General features: G+C 45.9%; 1 protein-coding gene across 1 annotated transcript in view; it reads right to left on the minus strand.

Moving 5' to 3' along the window:
• Nucleotides 1–590: 590 nt before the first annotated feature.
• Nucleotides 591–13,087, minus strand: part of LOC144823339 (NXPE family member 4-like) — a 92,886-nt gene continuing 80,389 nt past the window's right edge. Inside the window, exon 5 of the mRNA XM_078681788.1 lies at nucleotides 591–1,448. Coding sequence (XP_078537914.1) covers nucleotides 904–1,448 — 545 coding nt within the window. The 3' untranslated portion in view covers nucleotides 591–903. The remainder of the gene's footprint in view (nucleotides 1,449–13,087) is intronic.

A 13,087-nucleotide genomic window follows, 5' to 3' on the forward strand; every position in this document is an offset into this window, starting at 1 on the left:
TCTTGTACACAATTGTGTATCATGGCCCCCCACCCCGACTTGTACAGCGCCACCTGGCTCCCTAGGTACATTTGCAGGGCATAATGAACATGCTTATGTTATCCATCCCATCTGTCAGTTACTGTACTTTGTACATTTATTGTTCTTATATTCAGTTCTGCTCAAAATGTTATAGTCACCAAGCAAATAAAGAAGCTTTGACAGATCAATACACAGACAGATGAGCTGCACTGTATCCATCTTGTCAAACCGGGAACAGTGTGTAGTTTGAAGCAAAATGATAGGCAACCCCTGCAGAATGCAAGGACTCCCTTTCCTCCCCTCTGAGTCTCCCATATCTCACAGATATTGCTCGGGGCCCTGGAGGGTTGAGAACCCCCATGCTCTGTATTAGGAATTGAGTTGACACTATCAAGCTTCTCCTAGAATCATTCAAGGTACATCATGGCCAGCTATAGACAGAAGCCTTTCTCTTTGTTTTTCAGCTCATGTACAGCCATGAACTTGTAATAAAAACAGTAACACTTGTGCCACTTCTGCCTGTCTTGCATCCGTACCCCAAATGGAAGAAGGTAGCAAAATGACCTTGCTGTTAGCATATGCTTTTAATTAATTTGTAACAATAATTCCTGATCAGATCCAAGTGCAGCAAGGTGTTATGAGTTTTCAATTGTTCTGCTAGAACTTTGGGCTTGTGGTGTGCGAGATTTCAGGGTGCTGAGTGGTGTTTGGGCCCAACGTAGTTGGGGTGAAAAGAACAAGAAAGATGGAAAAAAGGTTTTAAGGCTAAGAAAGGTGGTGACGTGTCTTGTGTTTGTGACATAAGCATTTTACATCACTTTGTATGTCACGTACACATTCAAAAGTACACGTTTCTTGGCACAGACACTTGTTTGATTATCACTAGCAGGCATAATTGAAAGTCAGGCTCATGATGTTCTCAAGTACGTGCAACTGTGGGTGAACACTTTCAGTGGCCAGGGCGTAGCTCATGTCCAATACATCCACAAAACCAACATCCATATTCTTAAAAACCTCTTTCATCACCAGATATTGACAATAGCCATGAAATTCACTTAGTCTTTCCACGGCTGTGTTGGTGTCCCTGGTGTTCTCAGTCTTTATGATGACTTTGGCGTCAGGGCTCCGGGTCAGCAGTCGCTCGATGGCCTTGCGTATGTTGAGTGCTCGGCGGATGTACAGCTGGAGAGGGAATTGTCGGAAGTGCTGACCCATCGTGATGGCGAAGATGGTGTTGCGACCTCCGCCTATTTCGTCAATTTGTCGACTGGTGTATTTGTCTTCCTTAAATAAATAGAACATAAAGCTTTCAAGTGGAAATCCATGCCTTTTGTATGATACCATAATGTCCTTGTCCATGTGGATGGCCAGGAGGGTCTTCTCCCAGGAAGACCAACCGGATTCATGGTGGTCGAAATAGGTCATTACTGAAAAGAAAATACAGAATGTAACAAACATCAGAAGGTTATTCATGAAATAAATTTGCATTATCAAAACACAATGCATGTAATACTTTCTCAATACATGCTTTTAATTTGTTTGGTTGTGTGTTTTAGATTATAAGGAATCAAAACCTTTCAGCTTTCGCTATATATCGAGGGTTTGTGAAAATGTTCTTTTCCAAAACTACATTTTTCAGTTTGCACACATATTATAAACGTTACAACGACAAGCAAAAAAATAGCTGAATTTTTTATTATGTAAATAAATATGTTTCACCATAATAGCCACTATTAAATCCGATTTTCACGCCAGGAATCAGAGACACAATGACAGGTAGACCATTCTTCCGAATGCAGGAAGAATTTGAGTATCCTAAAGAAGCCAGACCACACAGCTGCTTCCAGATCCAAATTAAGATCGTGACACTCTGCTAAAAAGGCGGCTCTCAGCTCAGCGGAAGAACTACACAAGGTCTAGTATCAAATTTACCTCACCAATCTATCACCAGAGCCATATGAAACTAAGAGCAGCAGTAACTAGCGTATGCATTAGTTGGTCCTGTGAGACCCCAATGGGCTACATTATGCATCTGACTCTGGTTGGGTGTAGGGTTAGGAAATCCATGCCCTCTCTGCAACATATCCTGCATGGTTGTGGAAACAATGAAGTTTACAAGGGGGTCTCCCATTTCAACTCTTCTATCATACACTTCTATTAAGGAAAAACCTTCACTCACTCCACATTTATTCATTGAGCCAGCGAATAAAAACAGGGAATCTATGATTCTAACTGAAACCTGTAATAAGAGGCAGTCTTTTTGTCTGTGCTTACTTTTATATCACTGTAGCAGGCAGCAGATGGCTTAGGTTAATTGTTTGCACTAAATACTTGTGTTTACTTTCAGCTAAAGTAGGAGTTTGTTAGACTTCTGGCCTTTGTGCAGGGTCACCATGGATTTATTTTATTAAACCCTATTTTTACTGGCTATAGAACTCTGTGCTACCTACCCCCGATAACCAGTGGTAAAGTGCTTGTGTTCCGCCTTGTTGTTTGAGACCCCGACGGATACGGAGAGTCTCCGACTTGATTGAAGAATCTAATACCTCTACACGACCCAAGGCAGCTAATAATACGAGGTTTCCCTTCCCTTGTCCTGAGGAAAACTCGCAGCAGAGGAGTCTACTAACCCTTTTGCGTTAGGGTCCAAACGTTGACATTTCCCCAGTGGGCCTACACTCAACATCCACCCCCTTCCTACCCCAACCATAGATAAAGTTATCACTGTGCCTCAAATCTAAGATATCATTTCTTAAATGTGTATTGCTATTTGGTCTAGGGTCAGACCCATCTCAGTGGGGATACTGGCCCCTTTGGGAATCCTAGCCAGACCAATCTCATTTTAATATCTTGAACTGTTTTCACCAAGTGTTTATGATGATTTTCATCTTCTTTCTCTTTACCCCACACATGAGCACCAACTTTCACTTCCTTCTCCTTCCTTTGAAGTAACCTCTTGAGTATTATATACTGAACGTTATGTCTTTGGGAATGTTTTTCATTTGATGAATATGACGCAGCAGAAAATAAATTTATGCTTGCAATTTTGACTTTGGGTGCCTTTTATCTATGAGTCATTTCTGTGAAATGTGCCTTTTCATTACATATCTCTTGTTCATATGATTTCATTGCATATTAATTTTCTTACTATTATCAATTCAAGTGTCATTAGGATTGTCTAGGACCAATTGTTTTCCTTACCGATCGATACCCAGGTCCTTTGACGTTATACTGGGTTACCCCATTTTCTATAAAGTGTTCCTCCTTTAAACATGATAAAGTTGGTATACGCCTAATTGGCATATTTAATCTATGGATAACATCCTGGTATATGGTAACAAGGTGTACGTAGGGCCTGTAAGTTAAATGTCACAAGTGGACTGCAGCACCCATTGTGCTATCCTCTACAGTGACTATGTAAATATGACTGCATTATCCTAGCTGTGCTGTTTTAAGTGCAAGTTTGATCTATCAAAGTAACCTTTTTTGGAGACCTAAACCTTCCTTTTAAATATTGAGGTCACCCTTGTAGGAAAGTACCTATTTTGCATGGTTATCCCCCACTTTTTGGCTGATGCCTGATGTGATTTTAAACTGTTTAGAAAGTGAAAAGTCTGAACTTTAGTTAGGACAGAGTATTTAATGTGTAGTTATTTTTTAACTTCATAAAAAAGTCCCACTTTTTGTAAAGTAATGCCTGAAACCAGTAGCCAGGATCAGGAGCTCGATCTGACCCCTTACATAGACCTGAACAATGCTAGATGCAGGGCGCTCTGTAAAGGCTATGGTATCAGAACCGGCAAAAGTCCGAAATAGGAATATCTTTAAAAACCTATAGCCCTCCTTGGTATTTTTAATAGGGTTAGCTTTCATAAGGAGGTAGTATCAGACTGAGGTACAAACTTCATGTCTGCATACTTGAATCACAGGTGGGCTGAGTGTGGGTTGACCTATAGGTTCACTACACAATACCATCCACAGACAATTGGGTTTGTTGAAAGATTTAACAAAACCCTAAATGGCATGATTGTTGGGCTCACAGAAAAAGTTAGAAGGGGATGGGATGTCTTGTTACTGTCCCTGCTTTTTGCTTACAGAGAGGTGCCGCAAAAGGGAGTAGGAATTATTTCCCTTGGAACGTTTGTTTGAACACGCTGTAAGAGGACCCCTCAGTCTTGTCAAGGACGGATGGGAGAGACCTCTCCAAGAACCAAAGCAAGACATTGTGGATTATGTTTTTGGCTTTTGCTCAAAAATGGCTGAATACATGAGAAAGCAAATAAAAACCTTGAGACCAGCAAAAGAGCTCCAGAAGCTCTAGTACGATCAAAAGGCTGCCATAGTGGAGTTCCAATCGTGGCATGAGGTGTGGGTTTTGGAGCCTGTGGCATCTAGAGCCCTCCAGGACAAATATACTGGGCCCTAACCTGTCCTTGAGAGATAAGGGGAGGGCCTTAAACCCTACAATGACAGGGCTGATGTGATCATGCTTATGGTTACAGATAAGGAACAGGAGGTAGAGAACGAGCCACTCCCTGATCTCCTCTCTCACAACCCTAAAGATGGGTCAGTTGATGGAGTGGTCTGTTCAGACACCCTCACTGACCAATGGCAGACTGATTGAAGGCAAGTCCTAAACCAGTAAGTTAGCCCTACTGCAGGCCTTTAGTCCTTAGGCAGGGTGAACTATATCCTATGCGTGGGCATATCATCAGGATCAGATATTCCCCTACAATGACCAGTCCATTCTGTGATATTGTAAGTGAACAGGGAAGTCGTAAAGAGTACATGGGCAGATTACTTGTCAACACAAGTTTCCTAGCTCCATGATGGCTTCACTGATTTCTAATATGTTTGGTACCTAACATCTTGTCTTAATAAATCCTCACTAATGCCTGTGTTGGATGTATGAATACATTCACACCAGAGACTATTTTAGAGGGTCTCCTGAAACTGAACCAAACTCTAGTGGGGTTTCTGGTCCGTTTTCATCAGCCTGCCACCACCAGACATGCTTCTGACCTTATGGGGCAAGAGCCAGTGCTCTTAGATGACAGAAACAATATCTGGTTTGGGCAAGTTTGCTTCTCACCTCATCCAGGACAGAATGTCCTTACTGGGAGGGAAGCTTCAAAGGCCATGCTGCCTTTGAAATCCAACCCAGGAACCACCAGATAGTGGAGGAGGCCAAGCCCCCTTTCCTGCTCTATGTTTGGTGGGAGGAAAGACAGTAAAATTAGTTAAATGAGGAGGAACCCCCTCTTTAGCCTCCACCACCCCTAGGGTGGGCAGGTGAGGTGAACCCCTCTCCTGAAATTCCACCATATTGAGATGGAGAAAAAACCTCCAATCAGGACTAGGGTAGTGCCCCTTCCTACAGGAAATGGTCACTAAATGGTGTAGCCACCCTAAAGGTAAATAGCCCATCGGCTATTTCCTGTCTCCACTTGTAATGCCCCTAAATTCATTATTTAGGTGGTTCCCAAGACCTGAACCTCCGATTCATTGGACCAAAGAAGACCAGAACAAATAAGACTCGCTGCAAGAAAACTGAAGCCCTGCTGCAGAAGAATTAGGCTGCTTCAAGGTCTCAATAATCGCTGCCTGCTGTGTTGCCCTGAACCTGCATGGACTCCAAGAACACTGGAGCACGTACAAACTTCAATAAACCCCTGAAAAACTTCCTCTGGAGTGAAGGTATCACACCTCGGCAAACCTCAGGCACGATCCCATGAAAGTCCAGTTTGTCGACTTGCAGCTCCCCGAAGGCCTTGACTCAGCACCAAAACAAGAAGAGGCACAACAGCTCCGTAGGCTTAGATCTGCCTCTCCACCAAGTTTGGAGACACCAGGACCTACCGGAGTTACAGATACCTCCTTTTGGTCACTCAGATGGTGGCCCTCTAGTTTGGGAGATCTTCCAGTCCAAGTGAAGCAGGTGAAAAACCTAGCTTTCATATTTAATGACAATTTGAACTTCAAAGATCAGTTCAATACTCTCACCTCTGAAATCTTCTTCATTCTAAAGATAATTAAGAAGGTTCGCCCTTTCATACTGCTTGACACCCTAAAACACTTGTGACTGCATTATCCATATCCAGATTGGATTATGTCAATTCTCTTCACATGAGTTTCCAATCGCAGTACTTACAAAAGTTACAGCATCTCCAAAATGCGGCAGCCAAATTGCTGCTGGATATTCCTAGATTTCTGCCAGTCTCCTGCGGTTTGAAAACTTTACACTGGCTCCCAGTCGAAAAAAAAAAATACATTTAAATCCCAATGATTAGCATTTAAGGCATTTCAAGGTGTCGGTCCTCAATATCTGAAGAAGCATCTGATTTGGTATGTGCCCTCCGGCACCTAAGACATTCACATGGTAAATGTTTACAGACCCCCAATTCAAGAAAGCACGTTCTGGTGGAAGACAGTTCATCTTGGGGACAGTTAAAACATGGAACTCGCTTCCGGCTGACATAAAGAACAGTCCAACAATGTTATCTTTTAGAAAATCACTAATAACTTGGCTCTTGCCAACTAAAATGTGCTTATTATTATCATCGGCGATCTTTCTGGGTCTTTCTGGCACCAGCGCCTAGATTCCCTTGGGCATTTGTGTGCTATGCAAATGTTTAACTCCTTGAGTGCTCGTGACGGCTCCCGGCCATCATGAGTCACAATAGGCATGTGCTCATGAAGGCCGGGAGCTGTCTGAACATTGCCGCTCCGCCCGCGCGGTAAGAATTCCCCACCTGTGCGAGAGAATTAATCAGTGGGCGAAGTTCGGACAGCTCCCGGCCATCATGAGCACACGCCGACCTTTGACCAGAATAAGCTTGGTTAGTGTATCCAAACCTGCAATCCATAGTGGTCTGTGCCATATTGCACCTAGGTCCTGCTTTACTGTTACCATTGACTAATCATTGTTACTTTGTGCTTCTTGGTTATATTTCTACTTACATTTTTTAAATCTCATATCTTTGCTTCCCATTATTTGGTTTTTATCATTTTGGTTGGTATCATTTTGTTTATTAAATCTTACTCTATTTCTTTAATTGTTTTGTATTTCAACTTTGTTACTGTTCTAGTACTACATAAATACATTACACACTGGCCCTAAGTTACGCCAGACTGCTCTGTGCCATATCTACCAGCAGGGTGAGCTCAGATTAATTAAGTGATGTTAGATCTGGGGGTCTCTAGTTGGCAATTGTATTCACCTCTGTCCAAATAGGGACCCTTACTTCTAAGTCAGGATAAGGGGATTACACTCCTAAATAACCCCTGCTCACCCCCTTGGTAGCTTGGCACGAGCAGACAGGCTTATCTCAGAGGCAGTGTGTTAAGCATTTGTGAATATACACAGTAATACAGTGAAAACCCTACATATGGACACAACACAGATTTTATAAAAATAAGTATTCTTTATATAGACTTAACACAAGACCGCAAACGACAAAAATCCACAATACTGTACTTAAGATTGACTTAAAGATGGTAAAAGTTACTTAGTTTAAGTTGGTGATAAAGGCGACAACGTTCTCAAAAAAGTATGCGTAACGCAAAATGAACAAAAGGCTCACAAAAGGGGAGATGCGTTGGTTCCGTGATCCGGGGGAGATGATGCGTCGCGCCTCAATGCTTGCGCAGAGTAGGGGATGTGTAGTGATCCATACCGGTGTGGGGTTGATGCGTAGGTTCTCGGCTTGCGGTCCGGTTGCGATTCGCAAGATGGCGCTGCGATGCAATGATCCTGGTGGGATGCAAGAAGATGGCGCCCTTGATGCGACGATGCAATGACGATGCGGTGCGTAAGCGCCCTGGCATCCTTGCGATGACTCTGTACTTTGGAGATGCGACAGGCCTTGCGACGCGTTTCTCAGGTGATGCGATGGCGACTCTCTCGATGGCGTCATGCTTCTCCGGTGATACGACAGCAGGCCGCTTTCGACGAAGACACTCTTTCTGGGAGATGCGACGGTGGAACGCTTCTCCGGCGGTGCGACGATTTCAGCTGCTGCAGCAAACCGCTTCTTCGCGTTGCGTCACGCTTCCAGCTCCCAGCGACACGCAGGCTTCTGCAGTTAGAATTCCCAGGAAGGAAATTCAGGGGATTCTGGAGATGAAGTCTTTTGTCCCTGAGACTTCAGCAGGAGGCTAGCACAAATTTAAGCCCTTGGAGAATATTGTGTAGATGATGAAAGTCCTTTAAAAGTTCCTTCTCCTTTCCCTTGGCAATAAAGAAACCACTGCAGGCCAACCCAACAAACAGCACAATGACAGAGGGGCAGTCTAAACTCCTGCAGCTTACTTGGTTCTTCTCCTTGGCAAAAGGTTTCTTGTTCCCAGAAGTGATCTAAAGTTCTTGGGTCTGAGCCCCATTATTTATACTACTTTTCTCTTTGTTCTCTGAAGGCAGAGGGGCCTTTACCCAGTCCAAACCAGTTCTGGAGAACTCTGTTTACATGATTCCTTCTTTCCTTTCACAGTGCAGGGCAGAAACATCAGACACCCCACTGGAGGTGGAGCCAGCATTGTGGAGGGAATGCCCAGCCCTATTCAGGTCCCAGGTGCAACCCCTCCCTCCCAACTAGATGCAGATCTCCCTATTCACCACTAGGCTGACTCATTCTGCCTCTTGGAATCCCCCAGCCCTGTCACTCAAACTCCAGACAAGGAATACACAACCTAGCAGAGGCAGGCTTTGGAAAGTTAGACAAAAAATACCTACTTTCTAAAAGTGGTATTTTCAAACACAGAATGTTAAAACAAACTTTACTAAAAGATGGCTTTTATCATTCTGAGTTCAGGCATACTAAATTCGAATTTCTACCATGTTCCCTGAGTCAGTTAGGATTATAATATGTAATAATCTAACTGCCCATTCTGACATATGGAGAACAGGTAGCCTTGCAATAGTGAAAAACGAAAATGGCTGTAATTCACTATTAGGACATGCTACACACACCAGAGCATGTCCTACCTCATACCTACAATGCACCCTGCCCTTGGGCCTACCATAAGGGTGTCTGATATGAAGAAAAGGGAAGGTTTAGGGACTGGCAAGTGGTTGCACTTGCCAAGTCGACATGGCAGTCACAGACTGCACATATTCCTTGCAATGGCAGGCCCGAGACATACTTTACAAGCTGCTTCTTCTGTGGGTGGCACAACCAGTGCTGCAAGCCCATCAGCAGCATTTGATTTACAAACCCTGGGCACACATGGTGCACTGTACTAGGGTCTGACAAGTAAATCAAATAACCCAATTATGGAATCACTAATTAGTACATCAATTTAACATAGGGAGCACTTGCATTGTGGCACTGAATAGCAGTGGCACAGTGCCCAAATAATATAACCAGCAAAAACATATCAAAAACAGAGGAGGCAATCTGACAAAATGGAAGGGAGACTCACGCCAATGATGCCAGGTCTAACACGTGTCCCCTCCAGCTGAAATGTGGGGAGAACTACCCTTCCCCTTGGGAGTTCTCTTCACTAAGGCGGAAAAATCTGGACAGACCATCATTGTTGGCGTGTTGTGTACCAGGGCGGTGTTCCACCGTAAATTCCATACCCTGTAGGGAAATGGACCACCTCAACAACTTTGGGTTCTCACCCCTCATCTGCATTAGTCATCTGAGGGGGCTGTGGTTAGTCTGAACCAGGAAGTGAGCCCCAGACAAGTATGGTCTTAATTCCTTCAGTGTCCAGACCACAGCAAATGCCTCATGCTCAATTGATCTCCATCTCTGTTTGAACAATGAATTCCTTTGAGAAGTTGGGTGCCTGAAGCATGGGTGCTGTGCACATGGCAGTCTTCAGGGCGTCAAACGCCTTCTGACAGGTATCAGTCCAAATCACTTTCTTGGGCTGCTTCCTGGAAGTCAGCTCAGTCAAGGGTGCAACAATGTTGCCATACCCCTTGACAACCCTCCTGTAGTACCCCTGAGTCCTAAAAAGGCTCTCACCTGTGTCTGAGTCTTTGGGGGTTCCCGTGCCAGGACGGTATCAATCTTGGGTTGTAGAGGCGCAACCTGGCCGCTCCCTACCTGGTGACCCAAGTACACCACGGAACCCTTCCCTATCTGGCACTTACTCGCCTTGATCATGAGGCCTGCCTTTCGCAGTGCCATCAACACTTCCCAGAGGTGCACCAGGGCACAAGTCCTAAAAAAAGAAGTGGGGGGACGCTGTCACCGGAAGTGACGTCACAACACAAAGTGACACGAAAGGTGGCATGCACAATCAGATTCATTGCCTCCCCTCGCTCACCCCTTAGATACAAATGCATCAGAGACGCCAGCACATGAGCAGCCTGCTGAATAAGCTCCGATCTTGCTCCAGAGAGGCCAAAGTGTGGAGTCCAGCTTTTTGGCAGGGGGGTCGGCGTCCACCCGGTAAAAACGCAGTAAAATAAGTGGGGGGACGCCGTCCACCCGCGTGGTACCCCGACTCGAGCCCTGGGTGGCACAGATGTTCTTCCCAACTGGCGCTGAACACTGCAATGTCATCCAGGTAGGCGGCACTGAAATCCTCCAGTCCGGCCAACACCTGGTTGACCAACCTCTGAAAGGTGGCAGGGGCAGTCTTCATTCCAAAAGGCATCACCCAGAATTGGTAGTGCCCATCTGGTGTGGAGTATGCTGACCTCTCTTTGGCCTCATCAGTCAAGGCGATCTGCCAATACCCAGACGTCAAATCAAACGTGCTGAGGTACCGTGCAGCCCCTAACCCGTCAATGAGCTCATCAGTCCTGGTGACTGAATTGAGTCCTCGGTAGTCCACACAGAACTGGAGTTCAGGTGTGGCACCAGGCTCGGCAGCCTTTGTGACCAAAACCACTGGGCTGGCCCAAGGACTGTTTGAGGACTCAATTACCCCTAAAGCAAACATCTTGGAGACTTCCTCCTTGATGTAAGCCCTGACCTTGTCAGTCACTCTGTAAGCCTTGTGCTTCACAGGAGGACTGTCCCCAGTGTCCACATCATGGACGCACCACTCAGTGACACCAGGAACTAAGGAAAACAAATCAGAGAATTGTCTCAACAGTTGGCGACAAGCTTGCTGCTGATCAGGGGTCAGTGTGGCAGAGAGGCTGACACCATCCACTCATCCATCTTGCTCTGTTGCAGACAGGTCAGGAAGAGGCTCTGTCTCCTCCTCCATTCCATCATCTGTCGCTAGGAGCATGCCTACTTCGGACCTTTCTAAGTGGGGTTTCAGGCGGGTAACATGTAGGACCCACAAAGGGTTTCCTTGGATACCGCAAGTTCACCAAATAAGTGACATCATTCTTGCGCTCCACCACATCAAATGGGCCGGTCCACCTGTCCTGGAGCGCACAGGGCTCTACAGTGGCCATTACCCAAACTTTCTGTCCAGGCTGAAAGCTCAATCAGAGTGGTATTCTGATTGTACCACCGCTTCGTCTCTTCCTGGCTGGCTTCCAGATTCGCCTGAGCGAGATCTCTGAATCGCCGAGTCTGGTTCCTGAAGGCCAGCATGTAACTTTATACATCCTGGGGAGGTTTCCTGGCAGATTGCTCCCAGCCTTCCTTGACCAGACTCAAAGGTCCTCTTACCGGGTGCCCATACAATAGTTCAAAGGGGCTGAACCCTAGGGACTTTTCTGGCACCTCACGGTAAGCAAACAGAAGGCATGGCAAGAGGATGTCCCACTTACACCTCGTTGGTTCCTCAAGACCCATGATCATGTCTTTAAGGGTCCGGTTGAATCTCTCAACCAGCCCATTACCGTGTGGGTGGTAAGGAGTGGTGAACTTATAGGTAACACCACACTCCTTCCACAGAGACTTCATATAACTGGAAGTGAAGTTTGTACCTCGGTCAGACACCACCTCTCCGGGGAATCCCACACAAGAGAAAATCCCCATCAGTGCACGCCCCCCCACCAGTTTGGTCTGCCCTGTTCCCATGATGCACTGGGCCAGGGACAGACTAATTTGCATATAGCCAGGTTCTGAGCTGGGATGGGGCAGTGAGCTAAATAACGGTGATGGATCAAGGCCTGGTCTTTGGACTGGGTAAGAGTGGTCTGCTTAATTCAGACACTCTGTTCATCACCACCCCCTTTTCTGAATCATTTTGTCCACCATAAGCGTGGAAGGGTATACTCAGACATGAGTCCCTTGCTCACTGCTCCATCAGGATTCAAGCAAGCCGGGCCGACGACGCCTGAAATGGCAGAAACCGGTCCCCGGAAGCTTGTCTCCTTTCTGGTGAAGAATTGGCTTGGTAGTTTGGTCTGCCCTGTTCCCATGATGCACTGGGCCAGGGACAGACTAATTTGCATATAGCCAGGTTCTGAGCTGGGATGGGGCAGTGAGCTAAATAACGGTGATGGATCAAGCCCTGATCTTTGGACTGGGTAAGAGTGGTCTGCTTAATTCAGACACTCTGTTCATCACCACCCCCTTTTCTGAATCATTTTGTCCACCATAAGCGTGGAAGGGTATACTCAGACATGAGTCCCTTGCTCACTGCTCCATCAGGATTCAAGCAAGCCGGGCCGACGGAACCTGAAATGGCAGAAACCGTTCCCCGGAAGCTTGTCTCCTTTCTGGTGAAGAATTGGCTTGGTAGTTTGGTCTGCCCTGTTCCCATGATGCACTGGGCCAGGGACAAACTAATTTGCATATAGCCAGGTTCTGAGCTGGGATGGGGCAGTGAGCTAAATAACGGTGATGGATCAAGCCCTGATCTTTGGACTGGGTAAGAGTGGTCTGCTTAATTCAGACACTCTGTTCATCACCACCCCCTTTTCTGAATCATTTTGTCCACCATAAGCGTGGAAGGGTATACTCAGACATGAGTCCCTTGCTCACTACTCCATCAGGATTCAAGCAAGCTGGGCCGACGACGCCTGAAATGGCAGAAACCGGTCCCCGGAAGCTTGTCTCCTTTCTGGTGAAGAATTGGCTTGGTAGTTTGGTCTGCCCTGTTCCCATGATGCACTGGGCCAGGGACAGACTAATTTGCATATAGCCAGGTTCTGAGCTGGGATGGGGCCGTGAGCTAAATAACGGTGATGGATCAAGCC

The sequence above is a fragment of the Lissotriton helveticus genome, chromosome 3_1, assembly GCF_964261635.1.
Source record: "Lissotriton helveticus chromosome 3_1, aLisHel1.1, whole genome shotgun sequence".
Classification (NCBI taxonomy): Eukaryota; Metazoa; Chordata; class Amphibia; order Caudata; family Salamandridae; genus Lissotriton; species Lissotriton helveticus.